At 33.1% G+C, this 25946-nt stretch overlaps 2 protein-coding genes across 2 annotated transcripts; both read right to left on the reverse strand.

Moving 5' to 3' along the window:
* Positions 1–1449: 1449 nt before the first annotated feature.
* Positions 1450–22977, reverse strand: LOC148587649 (dolichyl pyrophosphate Glc1Man9GlcNAc2 alpha-1,3-glucosyltransferase-like). Its single transcript, XM_088513886.1, is given in 3 exon segments — positions 1450–1948; positions 22001–22539; positions 22542–22977. Coding segments are annotated over 3 exon segments (918 nt in total). The 5' UTR covers positions 22702–22977; the 3' UTR covers positions 1450–1729.
* LOC148587650 (zinc finger BED domain-containing protein RICESLEEPER 2-like) lies at positions 5288–7653 on the reverse strand. Its single transcript, XM_088513377.1, has 2 exons — positions 5437–7653; positions 5288–5335 (listed from the first exon to the last, which is right to left on the reverse strand). Exons 1-2 carry the CDS (start codon positions 7651–7653, stop codon positions 5288–5290), a joined length of 2265 nt encoding a protein of 754 aa, XP_088369503.1.
* Positions 22978–25946: the final 2969 nt, after the last annotated feature.

A 25946-nucleotide genomic window follows, 5' to 3' on the forward strand; every position in this document is an offset into this window, starting at 1 on the left:
AGTTTTTTCTAAATGATAGAAGTTATAAGTTCTTTTAATTAATAAGGAACTTTAGTTTTTCTAAACTCATGTGTTTATTTAATTCTCAACTGAAGTCTTAACTTAGAGATAAGTTTTTGTTATTTATTACAATAAATATGGAGAAGTAAAAGCCTTGTAAGTTAGTCTTTGAATGCCTCTATTTATAGGTTTCATAAGATGTATTTTATACACAAGTGAAATACGAAGAAGATTTCCTCCACTCTTCTCTAGTCTAATTTTGATCTTTGTCTTTAGTAATAAAATAATGAAAGAGAGAGAGAGAGAAATAAAAAGGTAACTAGTTTGTAAACTAGTATTTTATCTTTCACAAACATCATCAACTCTCCCCATGATACTGTAATAGTCGTCATTTGCATCACTGTCTTAGTCATCCACATCACACTTATCAAGCTTGACTCTAGGTTCTATCACTACAAGAATTTTGGTCTTTAGGGGCGACTTCGAGTCGACCCTAAAAGTCCTAAAGTGGACGCTGTTGACAACAACGTCGACTTTTGGACCCTAAAGGTGTCGACGCTAATCGTCTAACCCTAATGATCAAACGTGTGATTATCAGTATCCACTTAAAGTCGACCCTAATAATCACTTTTAGCGTCCACTTTATCGACCCTAAAAGTCGCAATGTTTTGACCCTAAAGGTGATGTAAATGGAAGCCATAGTCGACGCTGATAGTCAACCATTAGCGTCCACTCAAAGTGGACGCTGATAGTTAACCATTAGCATCCACAAAATGGACCCTAATGGTCCTAAAAATTTTTTTTAAAAAAATTAACTATCAGCGTCCAAACCAAAGTGGACGCTGATAGTTAACCATTAGGGTCCACGTCCTAAAAAATTTAAAAAAAAAAATAACTATCAGCGTCCAAACCAAAGTGGACGCTGATGGTTAACCATTAGGGTCCACTTTGTGGACCCTAATGGTCCTAAAAAATTAAAAAAAAAAAAAATCTGCGCTCGATCACACACGATTGTGCGATCGATCGCAGTACTAGTAGGTTTTCGACATTTTGCGCTCGAACGCACATTGGGCATGCGTTCGATCGCGGAACCAGTAGGTTTTTGACCTTTTACGAGTGAGATCGATCGCAATACCAGTGGGTTTTCAACATTTTGGGCTCGAACGCACATTGGGCATGCGCTCGATCGCGGAACTAGTAGGTTTTTGATATTTTGCGATCGATTGCACTCCACTTGCGCTCGATCGCAGAACCAGGGAACACTGGTATCCGAAACATATATCGGCTAACTCCTAACCACAATATTTCTAACATATATCAGTAACAGTCCCACCAATACATGTTAATTATGAGCAAAAGGAGAGGAGCAACATAGCCAGTTGTGTAAGTCAAATTAATTTAGATAAAAAGCAAAACCAAATTTCATCAACCGACCTCCATGCTGAAAGAACAAAAGGTCAAATCCTCAATCAATAATATCTTACAAAGTAACCAGCTCACTAAATGGAGACGGTTAATAATTAATTAATGAGCTTCCCTCCCATGGCTAGCTTATATTGTCAAAAAAGTAGAACAAGTAACACCTGGCAGTAGAGCCAAGGAAATTTTTTTCTAAACACCAAATAACCAATGCCAATGCATTTAACCATCTTTGAACAGTTTGGTAGATTTACAGCATCAGGTTCAGTCTGATTACTGCCCAATTATGTGCATCTTAGTCAAGCTTGCCTTATAGAATTACCTGAGGTAGTATAGCGAAAGGTGAGGAATCCCCTACTAGCCCACCAGTGAATGAAGCTGCTGGTATCTGAATGGCAAACCCAAGCTTTTTAAGGAAAAAGGCAAGTCCTTTATCTAAAATAATATAAAATGTCCAAAAATTTGAAGCCCAATATGCATGGCAAAGTCCTCTGCCGAAAGGAAACATACGGTGAAGGACTTGTTGCATCTGCAAGGAAAGGATTAAATTATCAACACATATTTAAGAATAATACAAAGTAAGGAGTGATGGCTTTCAGCCGTTAGTTGTTAGGCTAATCTACAAAAACATAAGCTTTAGGCAAATTGTTCTAGATGCCATTATCATTAATTGTCCAAAGGGGAGCATACTTGCGTTACATAGATCCCATAGTAACTCTTTCAATAAACTTCATTTGTTTCTCATAACTTGACTAGAGATGTCATAGGCTTGATGAGTTCCACATTATACAATTAAGATGTGGGTAAACGTGAGAAACTGATGCAATCTTCAACAGGAACTTAGAAGTGCATCAAGCTATCCTTTAGTGAAGACTGCCCTAAATTATGTGAGCTCGTGCATTTCCTTTCATACTCCACCTTTATTTATTCTTTAACCATCTAAACTAATGATTGTTCAAATCCAATTCATATTCGCATAAATCAAGGGTAATTCAAGAAAAATATTGAAGAAAAGATGCATTCAATCCTATTAAAAACTATTTCATGTGATAAGTACATAAGGCCTGTAAATGAGCCGAGCCGGTCCGAGCTTTGGCAAACTCGGACCGGCTCATTTAATCAGACCTAGAATCGAGCCGATCTCGAGCTCGAGCCGAGCTTGTAAACCCCGGCTCAAGACTGACTCGTTAGGGTATTTGACACGCTCGGGATCGCACTCGGGATCGGTAATGGGAATATGCGAGCCGAGTCGAGCCCTCGATTAGCTCGACTCGGCTCGAGCTCGAGATAGAGACATAAATTTGATGATGGCGAAATCGAGCCCGAGCCTGAACTCGAGCTCGTTTAGAAAGACTTTTGAGCCTTAAACGGGTAGCTCGGCCCGTTTAAGGCTCGTTACTACAATTAAGAATTGTATTAAAACACATTTACAGACTTAAATTTTCTAAGTTAATTCCAACTGCCAATTACAAATCAGGTAATTCCAAAATGCCAATTACAAATCAGGTAAGATTCACTATAACAACTTAACAAGTTATATCCAAGACAAATTGTCAAATAGTACCAATGCAAAATTCAGGACAAATATAACTTACAAATTACAATAGCATTAAAGCAGAAATTAAAAACACCTAAAATTACAAGCTTAGACAATTATATTAGGGCCTTACAAATCAAGCAACTTTAAATTGAAGAAAACCAATTAATCTACAAATAGAAGAATTACAAATCAAAATGAAAAAATTATAAATGACTGAAATGAGTCAAATGACCAAAAGCAAAAATTCATCTAAAGAGACTACTCTTCATCCTGGCCACCAACTATCCACACCAGTCCACTGTCCACACTGCATTCAATGAAGAAAAAAAATGTGTTAGATGTTTTTAACTCCCTTGCAAGATGTCAAGGGAGTTTTATCACTTAAGATTGGAGTAATTAGTAAGTATTCAAAACTGAGATGAGTAAATGCACATAAAAATTAAACAATGGAAAATGAGGATATCAGGAAACAGTATGTGTGATGTGTTCCACTTGCAGTTTACACTGACCAGCCTGGCCGTGAGTCCGTGACCCACACCCACACTGCAATCCATGTAAAATAGTACCAATGTAAAATTCAGGACAAATATAACTTACAAATTACAATAGCATTAAAGCAGAAATTAAAAACACCTAAAATTACAAGCTTAGACAATTATATTAGGGCCTTACAAATCTAGCAACTTAAAATTGAAGAAAACAAGTAATCTCAACATATAGCAGCAGCATAAAACAAATTAGATATTGAGTCACAAGACAAAAACATATAGCAGAAGCAGTAACATAAACCAGTGCATCAGGTAATTTTCCAAGTTAATTCCAACTGCCAATTACAAATCAGGTAAGATTCACTATAAGTCTATAACAAGTTATATCCAAGACAAATTGTCAACTAGTACCAATGTAAAATTCAGGACAAATATAACTTAGAAATTACAATAGCATTAAAGCAGAAATTAAAAACACCTAAAATTACATGCTTAGACAATTATATTCGGGGCTTACAAATCAAACAACTTCAAATTGAAAAAAAACAAGTAATCTCAACAGATAGCAGCAGCATAAAACAAATTAGAAATTGAGTCACAAGCCACAAACATATAGCAGAAGCAGTAACATAAACCAGTGCATCAGGTAATTTTCCAAGTTAATTCCAACTGCCAATTACAAATCAGGTAATTCCAAATGCCAATTACAAATCAGGTAAGATTCACTGGTAAATCTATAACAAGTTATCCAAGACAAATTGTCAAATAGCACCAATGTAAAATTCAGGACAAATATAACTTATAAATTACAATAGCATTAAAGCAGAAATTAAAAACACCTAAAATTACAAGCTTAGACAATTATATTAGGGCCTTACAAATCAAACTTCAAATTGAAAAAAACAAGTAATCTCAACAGATAGCAGCAGCATAAAACAAATTAGAAATTGAGTCACAAGTGACAAGCCACAACTAATCTCAACAGATAGCAACCACAGAATCATAAACAGAAATAAACAGAAATATTTCAACTAATTTTTCTGTTTATTTCTGTTTAGGGCCTTATAAACGAGTACATCACAACTATTCTCAACAGATAGCAACCACAGAATCATAAGCATAATTGCATAATTGCATAAACCAGTGTATGATGTCTATCCAACTAATCACAACTCAGTAGCATAAAGAAATAAATATGATATTTATAAGCACATTTTTTAGATATTTTCAGGTATATAAAATGCAACAACTTAAAAATACCAAACTAGTAGTAGTAACAATCATATGCAAATGTGGCAGCTTTTAACGAAGTTTCTTAAAAGCGGAGACAATGAGCCAATGAATGAATAATCACTGCAAACACAAACAAACCAAAAATATTGTTAGCAAATTTTTACTCCCTTGCATCTAGTTAGTCAAAGACACAAAGTCTTTGACCTTTAATAAACGAGTCAAGGGAGGTCCAAATAATCAAATTTTCAAATAAAATTTTTGCTGCAAAATGAAAACAATTAAATGAACAAGGAAGAAAGATATTACCTCAACATGCTCAAATGATCAAGAGAGTTTCCAACAAAAGTACAATATGGCACATTGGCACTTAAACATTTCAAAATAAAACATAGTTAACAAAATACAGACTTAATAAGCAAAGGGAGACCGAATCCAAATATTTCAAAATAAAACATAGTTATCAAAATACAGACTTAATAAGCAAATGGAGACTGAAACCAAAAATGAAGTGTTCAAATTACAGACTTAAAGAAGTAAAGGACTGGAATAGATTGTAAATTGTAATAGTAATACACTCCCCTGTCTGAAATTCTGCATCACATCACATTCAGGTAGTTGAAGTTGTAGTTGTAGGCAACTCCACTTCAACAAATTTCTACAAAAACAAACACAAATTTAATATGGCGAATTCATACATAATTAAAATTTAGTAAAATTCTAAACAGTCTAAATACATAAATTGGAAACAAAACTTACATCACTAGCAGATTTTCTCTTGATGCCATGAAGTGCTCTCACCCAATCTGAACCACATAAGAGCATCTGAACAGTGTCAGGGGATAATGATGCTCTATGAGGTTCAATAACCCTACCACCAGCACTGAAGGAGGATTCAGAAGCAACTGTACTTATGGGAACAGCCAAGATATCCTTTGCCATTCTAGACAATATACGGTACTTCAAGGCATTACATTTCCACCATGCCAAAGCATCAAAATTTGTTTCCATATATACTCCATTCTCATTCCTACCACAAATGTAAACATCCTCTTCAAGATAAACATCCAAATCTGTTTTAATGGGCCGGATGATGTCATTACTTCTTATATGGTCAGCAAACCTTGATCGACCTTCAGAAATTTGGGACACCACATCTCCAACAATTGCACTTGAGGAAGAACAAGAAGGAACATTTACTTGGGCAAGTTGGGCAGTTTCTTGCAATATACAAGCCGTATGGGCAGAAACATACGACTCAAATAACTCTTTCAGAACTGCCAACACATTTTTAATGTGACTACAAGCTTCGGTCAAAGGATAGATGATAGGGAAACAAAAATTGATCAACTTCATCTTGTATCTAGGATCCAAGACAGCAGCAATGGACATCAACAAATTGCTATCACCCCAATACTTATCAAATTTGTCAATCATCCTACTTGCCATTGACCTCATGTACTCATTCCTATCATCACACTTGATCATCAAAACTTCTTTCATCCTCCAAACCTCAGGTAAATACAGATTTGCAGTAGGGTACTCACTACCAGAAACAACATTGGTTACATCATTGAAAACTGACAAAACCTGGTTCACATTACCCACCATTTCCCACTGTTCTGGAGTTACAACCCACTGAAATGCTTGCTCAACTCTATGGTACCTAGGGAACACTTCTTTAAACTTAATTGCAGTGTCCAACATCAAATAGGTGCTGTTCCAACGTGTCGGGACATCTAAAATCAGCTTCTTACAGGGTAAATGCAATCTCTTTGCTATCTCACTAAACACATTCAACCTACTTTCAGATGCCACAATATATTTTATCCCCTGCCTAACATCATCTATAATACCCCTAATTTCAGCAAGCCCAGATTGCACCAACAAGTTTGTAATGTGTGCACAACACCTAACATGAAACAACCTACCCCCAACCAACAAAGCATTCTTCAACTCAAAATCATCTTTTATAATTCTAATTGCAGAATCATTAGCTGAAGCATTATCAACAGTAATGGTATGAATTTTATCCTCTATCCCCCAATCAGAAAAACAATCCCTTAATGCATCAGCAATCACAACACCAGAATGTGGAGGAGGTACATTGCAAAAATTTAAAATTCTTTTTTGGAGGCACCAAGTTGAATCCACAAAATGGCAAGTCACCACCATATATGACACTCTTTGACAAGAGGTCCACATATCGGTGGTGATGTTCACCTTGTCAACCAATTTCAAAAGTGTTCTCAGCTTCCTTTTTTCATTTTGGTAAGTGGTAATGCAATCATTCCTAACGGTTGCACGGCTTATTTTTTTCCAGTGGGGTGTGCAGGCCCTCATGAACTTATTAAAAAGTTCATGCTCCATCATATTAAAAGGGTACTCGTGAAGTAGCACCATATGAGAAGCAAGTTCCCTAACCCTACTCTCTTTGTAACTAAAACTTGTCAAACTTCCCACAACATCATTCTCACTGCTAGGCTCAAATGACAAAGTACTTTGCTTTTTTGAACTACTAAACTCAACATATCTTACACATGAAGTCAAATGCCTATTTAGGGTTGAGGTAGTACTAGATTTTCCAACAGCAAACAATCTCTTACACCAATTGCATTGTGATTTTTTAACCCCCCCTATTGTAACTGAAACAAAGTCATTCCAGATTTTGGAAGTCTTTTGCCTTTCCCTCTTTTGATATTGTCCATTCTCACTCAGGCCACTTCCATCCCCATCCCCATCCCCAGCCCCTTGGCCCCCATCCCCAGCCGCAGCCGCAGCCGCAGCCGCAGCCCCATCACCAGCCCCAGCCCCATCACCAACAACAGCAGGACAACCAGTGTTAACAGGTTGGCTTGGGTTATTTTCAGTGCTACCAGACTCAACAGATACAGGTGTAGGGATCACAGTACGTGTATCATCAAGTACATCAACTTCAATACCTTCCAATTCCATAGACTGACTCGTAATCTCCATAACTGTTAATTAAAAATTTTAATTGATGAGCAACTTCAACCTTTCTATGTTCAAATTTCAAAGATGGCAAAATTTTACACACAAATAATTCATAGTTGTTCTAACCCTAAACAGAAGACAGGAAAATAATTCAAAGTTGTTCAAACCCTAAACAGAAAACAGAAAAAATAAGTTGAAATAGTTGTTCTAACTTCTAAGTTCTAACCCTAAACAGAAAACAGAATGCATTTGTATCCATAGTTGTTCAAACCCTAAACAGAAAACAGAAAAGATAAGTTGGAAATAGTTGTTCTAACTTCTAAGTCCTAACCCTAAACAGAAAACAGAATGCATTTGTATCCATAGTTGTTCAAACCCTAAACAGAAAACAGAAAAAATAAGTTGGAAATAGTTGTTCTAACTTCTAACCCTAAACAGAAAACATAATGCATTTGTATCCATAGACATTCAAACCATAAACAGAAAACAGAAAAAATAAGTTGAAATAGTTGTTCTAACCCTAAACAGAATTCAAACCATAATTCAAAGTTGTTCAAACCCTAAACAGAAAACAGAAAAGATAAGTTGGAAATAGTTGTTCTAACTTCTAAGTCCTAACCCTAAACAGAAAACAGAATGCATTTGTATCCATAGTTGTTCAAACCCTAAACAGAAAACAGAAAAAATAAGTTGGAAATAGTTGTTCTAACTTCTAACCCTAAACAGAAAACATAATGCATTTGTATCCATAGACATTCAAACCATAAACAGAAAACAGAAAAAATAAGTTGAAATAGTTGTTCTAACCCTAAACAGAATTCAAACCATAATTCAAAGTTGTTCAAACCCTAAACAGAAAACAGAAAAGATAAGTTGGAAATAGTTGTTCTAACTTCTAAGTCCTAACCCTAAACAGAAAACAGAATGCATTTGTATCCATAGTTGTTCAAACCCTAAACAGAAAACAGAAAAAATAAGTTGGAAATAGTTGTTCTAACCCTAAACAGAATTCAAACCATAATTCAAAGTTGTTCAAACCCTAAACAGAAAACAGAAAAGATAAGTTGAAATAGTTGTTCTAACTTCTAAGTCCTAACCCTAAACAGAAAACAGAATGCATTTGTATCCATAGTTGTTCAAACCCTAAACAGAAAACAGAAAAAATAAGTTGGAAATAGTTGTTCTAACCCTAAACAGAATTCAAACCATAATTCAAAGTTGTTCAAACCCTAAACAGAAAACAGAAAAGATAAGTTGGAAATAGTTGTTCTAACTTCTAAGTCCTAACCCTAAACAGAAAACAGAATGCATTTGTATCCATAGTTGTTCAAACCCTAAACAGAAAACAGAAAAAATAAGTTGGAAATAGTTGTTCTAACTTCTAACCCTAAACAGAAAACATAATGCATTTGTATCCATAGACATTCAAACCATAAACAGAAAACAGAAAAAATAAGTTGAAATAGTTGTTCTAACCCTAAACAGAATTCAAACCATAATTCAAAGTTGTTCAAACCCTAAACAGAAAACAGAAAAGATAAGTTGGAAATAGTTGTTCTAACTTCTAAGTCCTAACCCTAAACAGAAAACAGAATGCATTTGTATCCATAGTTGTTCAAACCCTAAACAGAAAACAGAAAAAATAAGTTGGAAATAGTTGTTCTAACCCTAAACAGAATTCAAACCATAATTCAAAGTTGTTCAAACCCTAAACAGAAAACAGAAAAGATAAGTTGAAATAGTTGTTCTAACTTCTAAGTCCTAACCCTAAACAGAAAACAGAATGCATTTGTATCCATAGTTGTTCAAACCCTAAACAGAAAACAGAAAAAATAAGTTGGAAATAGTTGTTCTAACCCTAAACAGAATTCAAACCATAATTCAAAGTTGTTCAAACCCTAAACAGAAAACAGAAAAGATAAGTTGGAAATAGTTGTTCTAACTTCTAAGTCCTAACCCTAAACAGAAAACAGAATGCATTTGTATCCATAGTTGTTCAAACCCTAAACAGAAAACAGAAAAAATAAGTTGGAAATAGTTGTTCTAACTTCTAACCCTAAACAGAAAACATAATGCATTTGTATCCATAGACATTCAAACCATAAACAGAAAACAGAAAAAATAAGTTGAAATAGTTGTTCTAACCCTAAACAGAATTCAAACCATAATTCAAAGTTGTTCAAACCCTAAACAGAAAACAGAAAAGATAAGTTGGAAATAGTTGTTCTAACTTCTAAGTCCTAACCCTAAACAGAAAACAGAATGCATTTGTATCCATAGTTGTTCAAACCCTAAACAGAAAACAGAAAAAATAAGTTGGAAATAGTTGTTCTAACCCTAAACAGAATTCAAACCATAATTCAAAGTTGTTCAAACCCTAAACAGAAAACAGAAAAGATAAGTTGAAATAGTTGTTCTAACTTCTAAGTCCTAACCCTAAACAGAAAACAGAATGCATTTGTATCCATAGTTGTTCAAACCCTAAACAGAAAACAGAAAAAATAAGTTGGAAATAGTTGTTCTAACCCTAAACAGAATTCAAACCATAATTCAAAGTTGTTCAAACCCTAAACAGAAAACAGAAAAGATAAGTTGGAAATAGTTGTTCTAACTTCTAAGTCCTAACCCTAAACAGAAAACAGAATGCATTTGTATCCATAGTTGTTCAAACCCTAAACAGAAAACAGAAAAAATAAGTTGGAAATAGTTGTTCTAACTTCTAACCCTAAACAGAAAACATAATGCATTTGTATCCATAGACATTCAAACCATAAACAGAAAACAGAAAAAATAAGTTGAAATAGTTGTTCTAACCCTAAACAGAATTCAAACCATAATTCAAAGTTGTTCAAACCCTAAACAGAAAACAGAAAAGATAAGTTGGAAATAGTTGTTCTAACTTCTAAGTCCTAACCCTAAACAGAAAACAGAATGCATTTGTATCCATAGTTGTTCAAACCCTAAACAGAAAACAGAAAAAATAAGTTGGAAATAGTTGTTCTAACCCTAAACAGAATTCAAACCATAATTCAAAGTTGTTCAAACCCTAAACAGAAAACAGAAAAGATAAGTTGAAATAGTTGTTCTAACTTCTAAGTCCTAACCCTAAACAGAAAACAGAATGCATTTGTATCCATAGTTGTTCAAACCCTAAACAGAAAACAGAAAAAATAAGTTGGAAATAGTTGTTCTAACCCTAAACAGAATTCAAACCATAATTCAAAGTTGTTCAAACCCTAAACAGAAAACAGAAAAGATAAGTTGGAAATAGTTGTTCTAACTTCTAAGTCCTAACCCTAAACAGAAAACAGAATGCATTTGTATCCATAGTTGTTCAAACCCTAAACAGAAAACAGAAAAAATAAGTTGGAAATAGTTGTTCTAACCCTAAACAGAATTCAAACCATAATTCAAAGTTGTTCAAACCCTAAACAGAAAACAGAAAAGATAAGTTGAAATAGTTGTTCTAACTTCTAAGTCCTAACCCTAAACAGAAAACAGAATGCATTTGTATCCATAGTTGTTCAAACCCTAAACAGAAAACAGAAAAAATAAGTTGGAAATAGTTGTTCTAACCCTAAACAGAATTCAAACCATAATTCAAAGTTGTTCAAACCCTAAACAGAAAACAGAAAAGATAAGTTGGAAATAGTTGTTCTAACTTCTAAGTCCTAACCCTAAACAGAAAACAGAATGCATTTGTATCCATAGTTGTTCAAACCCTAAACAGAAAACAGAAAAAATAAGTTGAAATAGTTGTTCTAACCCTAAACAGAATTCAAACCATAATTCAAAGTTGTTCAAACCCTAAACAGAAAACAGAAAAGATAAGTTGGAAATAGTTGTTCTAACTTCTAAGTCCTAACCCTAAACAGAAAACAGAATGCATTTGTATCCATAGTTGTTCAAACCCTAAACAGAAAACAGAAAAAATAAGTTGGAAATAGTTGTTCTAACTTCTAACCCTAAACAGAAAACATAATGCATTTGTATCCATAGACATTCAAACCATAAACAGAAAACAGAAAAAATAAGTTGAAATAGTTGTTCTAACCCTAAACAGAATTCAAACCATAATTCAAAGTTGTTCAAACCCTAAACAGAAAACAGAAAAGATAAGTTGGAAATAGTTGTTCTAACTTCTAAGTCCTAACCCTAAACAGAAAACAGAATGCATTTGTATCCATAGTTGTTCAAACCCTAAACAGAAAACAGAAAAAATAAGTTGGAAATAGTTGTTCTAACCCTAAACAGAATTCAAACCATAATTCAAAGTTGTTCAAACCCTAAACAGAAAACAGAAAAGATAAGTTGAAATAGTTGTTCTAACTTCTAAGTCCTAACCCTAAACAGAAAACAGAATGCATTTGTATCCATAGTTGTTCAAACCCTAAACAGAAAACAGAAAAAATAAGTTGGAAATAGTTGTTCTAACCCTAAACAGAATTCAAACCATAATTCAAAGTTGTTCAAACCCTAAACAGAAAACAGAAAAGATAAGTTGGAAATAGTTGTTCTAACTTCTAAGTCCTAACCCTAAACAGAAAACAGAATGCATTTGTATCCATAGTTGTTCAAACCCTAAACAGAAAACAGAAAAAATAAGTTGGAAATAGTTGTTCTAACCCTAAACAGAATTCAAACCATAATTCAAAGTTGTTCAAACCCTAAACAGAAAACAGAAAAGATAAGTTGGAAATAGTTGTTCTAACTTCTAAGTCCTAACCCTAAACAGAAAACAGAATGCATTTGTATCCATAGTTGTTCAAACCCTAAACAGAAAACAGAAAAAATAAGTTGGAAATAGTTGTTCTAACCCTAAACAGAAAACATAATGCATTTGTATCCATAGACATTCAAACCATAAACAGAAAACAGAAAAAATAAGTTGGAAATAGTTGTTCTAACCCTAAACAGAATTCAAACCATAATTCAAAGTTGTTCAAACCCTAAACAGAAAACAGAAAAGATAAGTTGAAATAGTTGTTCTAACTTCTAAGTCCTAACCCTAAACAGAAAACAGAATGCATTTGTATCCATAGTTGTTCAAACCCTAAACAGAAAACAGAAAAAATAAGTTGGAAATAGTTGTTCTAACCCTAAACAGAATTCAAACCATAATTCAAAGTTGTTCAAACCCTAAACAGAAAACAGAAAAGATAAGTTGGAAATAGTTGTTCTAACTTCTAAGTCCTAACCCTAAACAGAAAACAGAATGCATTTGTATCCATAGTTGTTCAAACCCTAAACAGAAAACAGAAAAAATAAGTTGAAATAGTTGTTCTAACCCTAAACAGAATTCAAACCATAATTCAAAGTTGTTCAAACCCTAAACAGAAAACAGAAAAGATAAGTTGGAAATAGTTGTTCTAACTTCTAAGTCCTAACCCTAAACAGAAAACAGAATGCATTTGTATCCATAGTTGTTCAAACCCTAAACAGAAAACAGAAAAAATAAGTTGGAAATAGTTGTTCTAACTTCTAACCCTAAACAGAAAACATAATGCATTTGTATCCATAGACATTCAAACCATAAACAGAAAACAGAAAAAATAAGTTGAAATAGTTGTTCTAACCCTAAACAGAATTCAAACCATAATTCAAAGTTGTTCAAACCCTAAACAGAAAACAGAAAAGATAAGTTGGAAATAGTTGTTCTAACTTCTAAGTCCTAACCCTAAACAGAAAACAGAATGCATTTGTATCCATAGTTGTTCAAACCCTAAACAGAAAACAGAAAAAATAAGTTGGAAATAGTTGTTCTAACCCTAAACAGAATTCAAACCATAATTCAAAGTTGTTCAAACCCTAAACAGAAAACAGAAAAGATAAGTTGAAATAGTTGTTCTAACTTCTAAGTCCTAACCCTAAACAGAAAACAGAATGCATTTGTATCCATAGTTGTTCAAACCCTAAACAGAAAACAGAAAAAATAAGTTGGAAATAGTTGTTCTAACCCTAAACAGAATTCAAACCATAATTCAAAGTTGTTCAAACCCTAAACAGAAAACAGAAAAGATAAGTTGGAAATAGTTGTTCTAACTTCTAAGTCCTAACCCTAAACAGAAAACAGAATGCATTTGTATCCATAGTTGTTCAAACCCTAAACAGAAAACAGAAAAAATAAGTTGGAAATAGTTGTTCTAACTTCTAACCCTAAACAGAAAACATAATGCATTTGTATCCATAGACATTCAAACCATAAACAGAAAACAGAAAAAATAAGTTGAAATAGTTGTTCTAACCCTAAACAGAATTCAAACCATAATTCAAAGTTGTTCAAACCCTAAACAGAAAACAGAAAAGATAAGTTGGAAATAGTTGTTCTAACTTCTAAGTCCTAACCCTAAACAGAAAACAGAATGCATTTGTATCCATAGTTGTTCAAACCCTAAACAGAAAACAGAAAAAATAAGTTGGAAATAGTTGTTCTAACCCTAAACAGAATTCAAACCATAATTCAAAGTTGTTCAAACCCTAAACAGAAAACAGAAAAGATAAGTTGAAATAGTTGTTCTAACTTCTAAGTCCTAACCCTAAACAGAAAACAGAATGCATTTGTATCCATAGTTGTTCAAACCCTAAACAGAAAACAGAAAAAATAAGTTGGAAATAGTTGTTCTAACCCTAAACAGAATTCAAACCATAATTCAAAGTTGTTCAAACCCTAAACAGAAAACAGAAAAGATAAGTTGGAAATAGTTGTTCTAACTTCTAAGTCCTAACCCTAAACAGAAAACAGAATGCATTTGTATCCATAGTTGTTCAAACCCTAAACAGAAAACAGAAAAAATAAGTTGGAAATAGTTGTTCTAACCCTAAACAGAATTCAAACCATAATTCAAAGTTGTTCAAACCCTAAACAGAAAACAGAAAAGATAAGTTGAAATAGTTGTTCTAACTTCTAAGTCCTAACCCTAAACAGAAAACAGAATGCATTTGTATCCATAGTTGTTCAAACCCTAAACAGAAAACAGAAAAAATAAGTTGGAAATAGTTGTTCTAACCCTAAACAGAATTCAAACCATAATTCAAAGTTGTTCAAACCCTAAACAGAAAACAGAAAAGATAAGTTGGAAATAGTTGTTCTAACTTCTAAGTCCTAACCCTAAACAGAAAACAGAATGCATTTGTATCCATAGTTGTTCAAACCCTAAACAGAAAACAGAAAAAATAAGTTGAAATAGTTGTTCTAACCCTAAACAGAATTCAAACCATAATTCAAAGTTGTTCAAACCCTAAACAGAAAACAGAAAAGATAAGTTGGAAATAGTTGTTCTAACTTCTAAGTCCTAACCCTAAACAGAAAACAGAATGCATTTGTATCCATAGTTATTCAAACCCTAAACAGAAAACAGAAAAAATAAGTTGGAAATAGTTGTTCTAACTTCTAACCCTAAACAGAAAACATAATGCATTTGTATCCATAGACATTCAAACCATAAACAGAAAACAGAAAAAATAAGTTGAAATAGTTGTTCTAACCCTAAACAGAATTCAAACCATAATTCAAAGTTGTTCAAACCCTAAACAGAAAACAGAAAAGATAAGTTGGAAATAGTTGTTCTAACTTCTAAGTCCTAACCCTAAACAGAAAACAGAATGCATTTGTATCCATAGTTGTTCAAACCCTAAACAGAAAACAGAAAAAATAAGTTGGAAATAGTTGTTCTAACCCTAAACAGAATTCAAACCATAATTCAAAGATGTTCAAACCCTAAACAGAAAACAGAAAAGATAAGTTGAAATAGTTGTTCTAACTTCTAAGTCCTAACCCTAAACAGAAAACAGAATGCATTTGTATCCATAGTTGTTCAAACCCTAAACAGAAAACAGAAAAAATAAGTTGGAAATAGTTGTTCTAACCCTAAACAGAATTCAAACCATAATTCAAAGTTGTTCAAACCCTAAACAGAAAACAGAAAAGATAAGTTGGAAATAGTTGTTCTAACTTCTAAGTCCTAACCCTAAACAGAAAACAGAATGCATTTGTATCCATAGTTGTTCAAACCCTAAACAGAAAACAGAAAAAATAAGTTGGAAATAGTTGTTCTAACCCTAAACAGAATTCAAACCATAATTCAAAGTTGTTCAAACCCTAAACAGAAAACAGAAAAGATAAGTTGGAAATAGTTGTTCTAACTTCTAAGTCCTAACCCTAAACAGAAAACAGAATGCATTTGTATCCATAGTTGTTCAAACCCTAAACAGAAAACAGAAAAAATAAGTTGGAAATAGTTGTTCTAACCCTAAACAGAAAACATAATGCATTTGTATCCATAGACATTCAAACCATAAACAGAAAACAGAAAAAATAAGTTGAAATAGTTGTTCTAACCCTAAACAGAATTCAAACCATAATTCAAAGTTGTTCAAACCCTAAACAGAAAACAGAAAAAATAAGTTGAAATAGTTGTTCTAACTTCTAACCCTAAACAGAAAACAGAATGCATTTGTATCCATAGTTGTTCAAACCATAAACAGAAAACAGAAAAATTTAACATAGCAAGTTTTTTTAAAAACCTCACGGCTCAAGCAATTTCCAAAATCCAATTCGGATTGTAACTTGCAAATTCGATAGACCTTCCTCCCTGAAATTAAGATATTAGAAACATTAGTTTACCAAATACCAAATTTTGAAACAGCCAAAACATAATAAACGGAATAAATAAAAAAAAACTTGCCAAAATTTAACTAGTTAGGAACTAGGGTTCAGGAGAAAAACATAAGTTACATAACTTAAATGCAGAACTGCAGAAGTCTGAAGAGACTAAGAGAGGCTCTTCAGATTCTCAGAAGTCAGAACTTTTTCTCTTGTTAGCACTTAGCAAGAAGCCAGAGCAAACAAGTTCAAAGTTATTCAACTGAACAACCAGAGTGACTTGCAGGCATCATAGGTTCATATCGGAGTATAAAAGGGCGATTGGGGGAGGGGGGGGGGGGGTTGCCGGGTTGGGACTTGGGAATGAATAAAAAAATAAACCTATGATGACAGAAAGCCCAATACTCAATTGCCATTTCTGTCACAGTCAGATCAAGAGCCATCATGTTTGTCTCTGCCGTCGGTATGAGCTAGGGCTTGGAGAAGATAACCTGAAAAATTGAAAATGTCACCAAACAGTTGAATGAATAGACTTACAGAAATTAAAAATTGAAAGAACACAAAAAAAGAGGGGATTCGGCTGCGAGATTAGACGGTATAGGAGAAAAATTAGTATCCTCTTCTGGTTTGAGTCACGCGATATCTGAAGAGAGTTTCTCTCACAAAACTAGTACGACTGCTTAGAACGCCATTAGATCAATATCAGATGATCCATCAACGGCTCGATTGAGAATCTGAAAGGAACGGGTTGTTGGGAGGGGGTTGAGAAGGATTGAATGCGTGCATTCAACTCCCCAACGATGATGGGAGATGCATTGAATGCTCACAGCAGGCTGCATTCAATGGATCATCTCTCTCGCCATCACCCTAGTAACCTAGCCCTAAAACCAGTCCGTCAAACCAGAAACAACTCTCTGGTATTGCCGTAGACTCGTAGTGGTAACTAAACTGGTAACTCGAACTCTCGAAGTCTGGAAAGACTGGAATGAAGAGAGAGATAGAGAGGGAGAGCGACGAGGGTGACTGGGTGAGTCAGTGAGAGACGAGAGTGACGAGGGTCGACTGTTGAGGACTCGAGGCTGCGAGACTGATGGTTTGAACTTTGAAGTTTGAGTGTTTGACTGGTTAATGAATAATGGTTAGTGTGTTAGTGGTTTCTGGTTTTGTTTAGATTTTAGAAACGCTCCGTTTCAATCCCAACATCCCAGCCGTTAGATTTGCGAAAATATCAAAAATTTTAATAAATGAACGGCTGGATTTGGAGAGAGAATTATTTAATTCGATTTGGGCGTGCCACGTGTCGAGACCTTTAGTTTACCAAAAAATTATTCACATGCTACCGTTTGTATTTGGATCTGGTGTGCTTATTTAGTACAGTCCGTCGATTCTATAAAAATCATCAAGATTTAATTTCACTCGTTAGATCAAAGCACTCATGCCATGCCTACGGAGCTTGCGATACACCATATAATTCCCACGCAATTAAGTTGATTATAGCTGGCTTCCATTAAACCCATCCAACGGCCAATATTTCATCAAAAATTTTGGATGGCTGAGATGGCTTGTGGTCATACCGAGACGACTGGTACACTGTCAGTCTCGATGACCGTGCGTGCGTGCGAGATTACAACCGTTGATGAATTCCTCGAGTGCGATGGGGGGTTTTAAGTCGTTCGATCATCTCATCCAGGGGAAGCTTACGAAAATTTGGATGCACCCAATAAATCCCACGCGAGAAATGGCCAACAGCTGGCGTCCACTACAATCATCCAATGGCTGAAATTAAATCAAAAACAATTGGACGGCTGTCGTCCATTGCGTGCAAACCAAGACTCTCATAAATGTTGTCAGACCCGTAGACCGTGCGTGCGTGGGGGAGATTTCGAGAGTGAGTGTATCGTCCGCGTGTGTGTGTTGGTGAAACCGGTTTGATACGTTACCCAATAAATAATCTTGACCATTTATGTTAATCATTATTTTATCATTCAATCAAAGCCGTTAGATTAGTGGGCTCATAGTGTTATGTGCAACACTATATAACTCTCACCTTCGTAATGGATTACAGCTGTATTCCATTAACTAAATCCAACGGCTCAAATTAAATCACATTGAATCGGACGGCTATGATTAAATATCTAAAATTTCAAAAATTCAAATAATCATAAAAATCTAGTGTGGGTAATTCCAGGTGAGCTCGTCTCTTTAGTTATCCAATAAATCATCTAAACCGTTAAAATTAAATACAAATTTATATAAATTAAATCTTAACCGTTCAATTAACTACAGTGCTAAAGAAACCGTGTGTGCATAGTAGTGTAGTACTACATAGTTATTCTTATCATTAATAATTTAATACTAATTTACCTAACGCCTAACGGTTGAGTTTCTCAATAGTTGAGATTATTATTATTATTAATACTAATTAAGTCATTATTATTAATACTAAACGGTTGAGAATCTTGAGAGTTGAGATTATTAATTTATTATTATTATTAATACTAATTATTATTATTAATACTAAACGGTTGAGAATCTTGAGATTAATATGATTATTAATATTATTAATATGATTAATTGATTATTATACTATACCCTTGTAACCCTTGATCTTAATTGAACCTAGGCTATGTACACACATTAATATGATTATTAATATTATTAATATGATTAATTGATTATTATACTATACCCTTGTAACCCTTGATCTTAATTGAACCTAGGCTATGTACACACATTAATATGATTATTATTATTATTAATATGATTAATTGATTATTATGAATATGATTATGAATATTATACTATACCCTTGTAACCCTTGATCTTAATTGAACCTAGGCTATGTACACACATTAATATGATTATTATTATTATACTATACCCTTGTAACCCTTGATCTTAATTGAACCTAGGCTATGTACACACATTAATATGATTATTATTATTATTAATATGATTAATTGATTATTATGAATATGATTATGAATATTATACTATACCCTTGTAACCCTTGATCTTAATTGAACCTAGGCTATGTACACACATTAATATGATTATTATTATTATACTATACCCTTGTAACCCTTGATCTTAATTGAACCTAGGCTATGTACACACATTAATATGATTATTATTATTATTAATATGATTAATTGATTATTATGAATATGATTATGAATATTATACTATACCCTTGTAACCCTTGATCTTAATTGAACCTAGGCTATGTACACACATTAATATGATTATTATTATTATACTATACCCTTGTAACCCTTGATCTTAATTGAACCTAGGCTATGTACACACATTAATATGATTATTATTATTATTAATATGATTAATTGATTATTATGAATATGATTATTATTATTATACTATACCCTTGTAACCCTTGATCTTAATTGAACCTAGGCTATGTACACACATTAATATGATTATTATTATTATTAGTATGATTAATTGATTATTATGAATATGATTATTATTATTATACTATACCCTTGTAACCCTTGATCTTAATTGAACCTAGGCTATGTACACACATTAATATGATTATTAATATTATTAATATGATTAATTGATTATTATGAATATGATTATTATTATTATACTATACCCTTGTAACCCTTGATCTTAATTGAACCTATGTACACACATTAATATGATTATTATTATTATTATTAACTTATGAATTAGACATTGGACATTAAACCTATAAATAATAATATAGTCTATACTCTACACTAACTTAGTTATATACTTATACTATACCCTTGATCTTAATCAAATTAATTGTACACACATTAATTGAACCTATGAGATGATAATTATTATTATTATTTTTAACTAATTAATTGGACATTGGACATTAAACCTATAAATAACCTATAAATAATAACATAGTCTATACTATATACAATGTTAGTTATACACTTATACTATAGCCTTAAATCTTAATTAGTTAATTGTACACACATTGAACATATGATTATTATTATTATTATTATTATTATTATTATTATTTTGGAATTGGGCAATGGACATTAAACCTATAAGGCTATAAATAATAACATAGTCCATATAATATTAGTTACACTATAGCCTTACATCTTAATTAGTTAATTGTATACATATTGAAGTTATGATTATTATTGATTAATAACATGTTTAATTATTTTGTTAGTTACATTGTCGTGTGGGTCGGGTCGGGTCGGATGACAAAACGGGTCGAGCTCACGAGCCCTAAACAAGTCGGGCGAGCCGGGTAATTTTCGAGCTACACGAGTCAAGCTCACGATCCCTTAACGAGTTCGGGCGAGCCGGGCGATTATCGAGTTAAACGATTCGAGCTCACGATCCCTTAACGAGCACGGGCGAGCCGGGCGATCTCGACTTAAACGAGTCGAACTCACGAGCCCCCATCGAGCTTACTCGAGCGAGTCGGGCGTGTGTCACTAGCTAATCGAGCGAGTTTCAGCAGTAACGAGCGAGCTAATACAGTGTCGAGCTCGAACTCGGGTCGAGCTAAGTCGAGCGGGTATCGAGCGATCTGTCGAGTGTGTCGGCTCATTTACAGGCCTATACATAATGTGTCAAAAATACGATGTGCAAAGTTAAAAATAAGATTGGCTCATAATATATATATATATGATGTGGCAAGTGCCCAATACTACTTTGAACTAGATGAGATTAATTCGCATTAAGATCCTTGCAAGTGAAAAAAAAAGAAACCCACTAAAACAGAGATATTCATTCTGAATAGTTTTCCAACTGCATCAGTTAGGTTTCTTATGTTGTGGAATAAGCCTTCCCAAACCCAATCAAACATGTTAGAATTGTATAAAACATATATCCATGTGTAATTATTAGCACAAACAATGATTGGTTATAAACTCAAAACTTCATACGAAAATTTGTTATTTGTATACTTTAACACTATAAACAAGCGTGTTTTCTTTTGCTTGCCAACAAAAAATAACTTTACTTGAACAATAACAAAGAGAAGCTTCAGTTAGTTTCAATCTAAAATTCAAAACACAATTAATAAATAAACAAATATAAGACAAAGAAACCTGTATTTCTGTCATAGAGGTTCAAGATCAATGTTGACTATTTGGAACATAATACTCTAAAATATCAAAAAACCATGAAAGAGATGGAATATTTTGTTCCTCAAATTCTTCATAAACGCATTCATTACTGAATCTTGAACTTGTTCTACTTGCACCTTCAGGTTCTAAAAGCATTCTATGTGCAATGAAGATTCCTTTACATGATTTCCGTAGTTTATTTCTCTGAACTAGAACACAGTAGAATAGGAATTCAAAATGTAGTTAAGAGACAGACTATTACTTAAACTTACTTAACCACGCTGCATTTAGACCTACGTACAGTCACCTTATGGGAAATGTTTTTGTTCAAAAATCATGACTTCAGCTCTTTCTTCAAGGTAATTTCTTAACTGAGAACTTCCAAGCCAACTCGGATTCACATTAACAAAAGGAAAAAATAACTTATTTCCGATCTAAAAAGGAAAAAATTACCAAAATAACACAGTACATTAAACAAAATTACACACCTATACATCATTTTGCAAGGTTTCACAAATATAAACTCAAGTTCAAGGATTGAATAACTAGCCACAAGCAAGGGTTGCTATGATACAAGTTTTTCCCACAATGGCAAAGATAAGAGAATGGCACATAAGAGCAACATTACCACCTAAAACAAAAGCAGCATAAAAAAAAATGGGAGTTCATTCACCTGCCCATGATAGACAAATGGTGCATGCGCCGCTGCAAAAACCGCTACAACCACCGCCCCCAAAATCGAAAGCCGCCTGAAGCCCCTCACAATTCCGCCCCAACAGTAATGCCGCAACAAGTACACAAAATAAACGGGCGCCGCCACCGCAAACAAGTGCTTGAAGCACAACAGAACCGCAAAAACAAATCCGCCCATCAAGTCTCTCCCTTCCTCCAAATACGAAAGTGACATCAGCAAGAGCCCCAACAGAAACCCATTGTACTGGAAATTCATATGGTCCACAATCACAAGCATCGGGGACCAAATGATCAATACCCAGATCAAAATTCGCCTCCTTGAATCCAAATCCTTGGTCAATCTATAAACCCCATATAACAAGCACAAATCAGACAAGATCACAGTGATTCGTAGGAACAAAACCACAGTGTCGGAGCTATAGTTGAGGCCCTCTTGGAGATGAACGATTTGGGTGTCGATGAGGTTGGCGAAAATGGAGAGAACGCGCTCGAAGTAGGCGAAGAAGGGAGGGTAGTCAAGGTCCAGGGGCTGGTCTCGTCGGAGTACCATTTGGAGAGAGGGAGGGAGTGAGTGAGAGCGAGCCAGTGGCGGTGGACCTCGAAATCTGTGCTATGGTAGGATGGGATGAGGAGGAGCTTTACGCAGGCTGCTACCCCGAAGAACCATAAAAGCTCTGACATAGATGCAGGTTTGTGACAACCCCAGGAACTCTGCGTTTAACGAAGCCAAGTAGCCAAGTTTCATTCAAGCATTCCATCCATCAAACACCTTGAGAGCGTGCGAAAAGTTGCAGCTCCATGTCTCTTAGGCACCGGAGTGAGAGGGGGGTGTTTTTGAGGGAGAGAGATCGAGAGTGAGAGTGAGGGCGGTTAGCGAGGGAAACACAAGTTTCGTTCGAAATATCTAGTGCGAAATAATCCCGAAATTTTTTTTCCCTAAAACGGGGTCGTTCTACCACTTTCCTCAATTAATTCCTTATATATATATATATATATATATATATATATTGATGATTAAGAGAAAATTTATAATTTTATAAAAGTTTTGAGGGTATAAAGGACATTTTATCATTTTTAGATGTTCAATTGAACCTAGGGGTCTAAGAGAGCTAATACAATTCGACAGCTCGCTTGATACCCACACTACAAAAAAATGTATGTTTTTTGACGTGGCAAACAGTAACTTATGTTTGCCACGTCAAAAACTTTTGACGTGTCTAAGTAGACACGTCAAAAAAATATTTTTGACGTGTCTTATTTTGACACGTCAAAAATATTATACACCTAGGTTAAATAAAATTTAAATAAGATAAATTTTATATATATTTATTGTAAGTTTTTGACGTGCCATGTGTGGCACGTCAAAAACTTTTGACGTGTCATGCATGGCACGTCAAAATGTTTTGACGTGTCAAGCATGACACGTCAAAACATATATTAATTTTAATTTTATATATATATATATCAAAATTAATTTTAATTTTAATTTTAATATAAAAAAATATGTAATAAACAACACTTAATGTTAATTGGCATAAAAAATTAATTTTGATTGGATAGGAAAATTATAGTTTATCATATTAGTATAAATTACTTGGTATATATATATATATATATATATATATATATATATATATATATCATGCATGCATAAATTGATCAGTCTAGTAATATTAATATGATAGCTAGCTATATTTTTTTTGTAAAAATATATAAAACATACTTGATACATTTATTTTATAAGACCCGCAAACCTCATATGAACTCGACGAACACAACATATGTGGTCGGTTAGTTGATACATCTAATTATCTATACATCTAGAATATTAATTTATTTATTCTCTAATTAATTTTAATTGGACAGAGGAAATATATAATTGAGTAAATACTATTTTAATAAAATTTAAATACATAAAATTTTATTAAAATAGTTTAAATAAGATAATATATAAATATATATTTATTATAAGTTTTTGACGTGCCACACATTGGCACGTCAAAAACTTTTGACGTGTCATGCATGGCACGTCAAAATGTTTTGACGTGTCAAGCATGACACGTCAAAACATATATTAATTTAAATTATATATATATATATCAAAATTAATATAAATTTTATTAAAATAGTTTAAATAAGATAATATATAAATATATATTTATTATAAGTTTTTGACGTGCCACACATTGGCACGTCAAAAACTTTTGACGTGTCATGCATGGCACGTCAAAATGTTTTGACGTGTCAAGCATGACACGTCAAAACATATATTAATTTAAATTATATATATATATATATATATCAATATTAATATAAATTTTATTAAAATAGTTTAAATAAGATAATATATAAATATATATTTATTATAAGTTTTTGACGTGCCACACATTGGCACGTCAAAAACTTTTGACGTGTCATGCATGGCACGTCAAAATGTTTTGACGTGTCAAGCATGACACGTCAAAACATATATTAATTTAAATTATATATATATATATATCAAAATTAATATAAATTTTATTAAAATAGTTTAAATAAGATAATATATAAATATATATTTATTATAAGTTTTTGACGTGCCAATGTGTGGCACGTCAAAAACTTTTGACGTGTCATGCATGGCACGTTAAAATGTTTTGACGTGTCAAGCATGACACGTCAAAACATATTTTAATTTTACATTAATTTCTTTTAATTATTTTATATACTTAAAAATATAATCATTTATATAATTTAAATTTTATTAAAATTATATATTTCACACATATAAACGATTATATATATATATATATATATATATATATATATATATACATACATGCATAATCATATCAATCTATTAATATTTTATGATATCTAATATCATATATATGATATTAATTATCCTATATGCATGCATAATCATTTTATATATTATATACCAATTAATATAATTAGCACATATAATTCAACCATTACATTAATATTAATTTGAACATGATATTATATATCTTGCATAAATCAGTCTAGTAATATTAATATGATAGCCATATTAATTTTGTAAAAATATATAAAACGTGCTGAATACATTTATTTTATGAGATCTGCAAACTTCACATGAACTGGGCCAACACAAAATACGTGGTCGGTGAGTGAATACATCTAATTATTTATCCATCTAGAATATTAAATTATTTATTCTCTAAGTAATTTTAATTGTGTTGTATGGATAATGTGTTATATAAGAGGAAAAATTATATAATAGAATATTAATTTTAATAGGAATATAATTCAATATATAATGTAAATAACTGTACAATAAATATCAATTAGTATATTTGTATATACTAATTAGTAAATATAAATTATAAATTTATATATATATATATATATATATATATATATATAATGTGTTGTTGAAACAAAATTTTGACGTGCCAATTGGCACGTCAAGAAGGTTTTCAAAAAGTTTCTTGACGTGCCACATGGCACGTCAAAACAGTTTCTCGGGAAGGCGCAGCTTCTTTTTTCCTGCTGTGCGATCACTTCACGCACAGCAGGTCATATTATTTTATTTAATTTTTCTTTTCTTCTTTTTTTCTTTCTCTTTTCTTCTTTTTTTCTTTCTTCTTCCCTCCCATTTCTTTCTCTCCCCGCGCGCCCATTCCCTCCGGCCACCTGCAACTTTCTTCCTCCAATTTTTTTTTTTTCCATCAGCCCAGCCGGTAACCTTTGCAGCATTTGTCTCACCCCCGTCCTCTCAGCGAGCCCGGCCATTTTCTCGCCTTTTAACGTGGTGTTTCTCTCTCTCGGTGACTCTCTCTCTCGCCGGCGCACGTCACCTTCCTACAATTACGTACCCTAATAGTTTGAAATTATGTTTTTTTGGAGAATTTTGCATTTGGATGTAGACCCATATTTTGTGTAGGTTTTGCTTGGGCACCTTA

This window comes from Corylus avellana, chromosome 2 (assembly GCF_965113065.1).
Source record: "Corylus avellana chromosome 2, dhCorAvel1.hap1.2, whole genome shotgun sequence".
Taxonomy (NCBI): Eukaryota; Viridiplantae; Streptophyta; class Magnoliopsida; order Fagales; family Betulaceae; genus Corylus; species Corylus avellana.

Bases quoted from the DNA above. Each gene is read 5' to 3' on its own strand.
- LOC148587650 (XM_088513377.1), bottom strand. From the start codon at position 7,653: ATGGAGATTACGAGTCAGTCTATGGAATTGGAAGGTATTGAAGTTGAT. The intron at 5,336-5,436 runs GTAAGTTTTGTT...TTGTTTTTGTAG, and splicing joins AGAGAAAATCTGCTAGTGAT to AAATTTGTTGAAGTGGAGTT.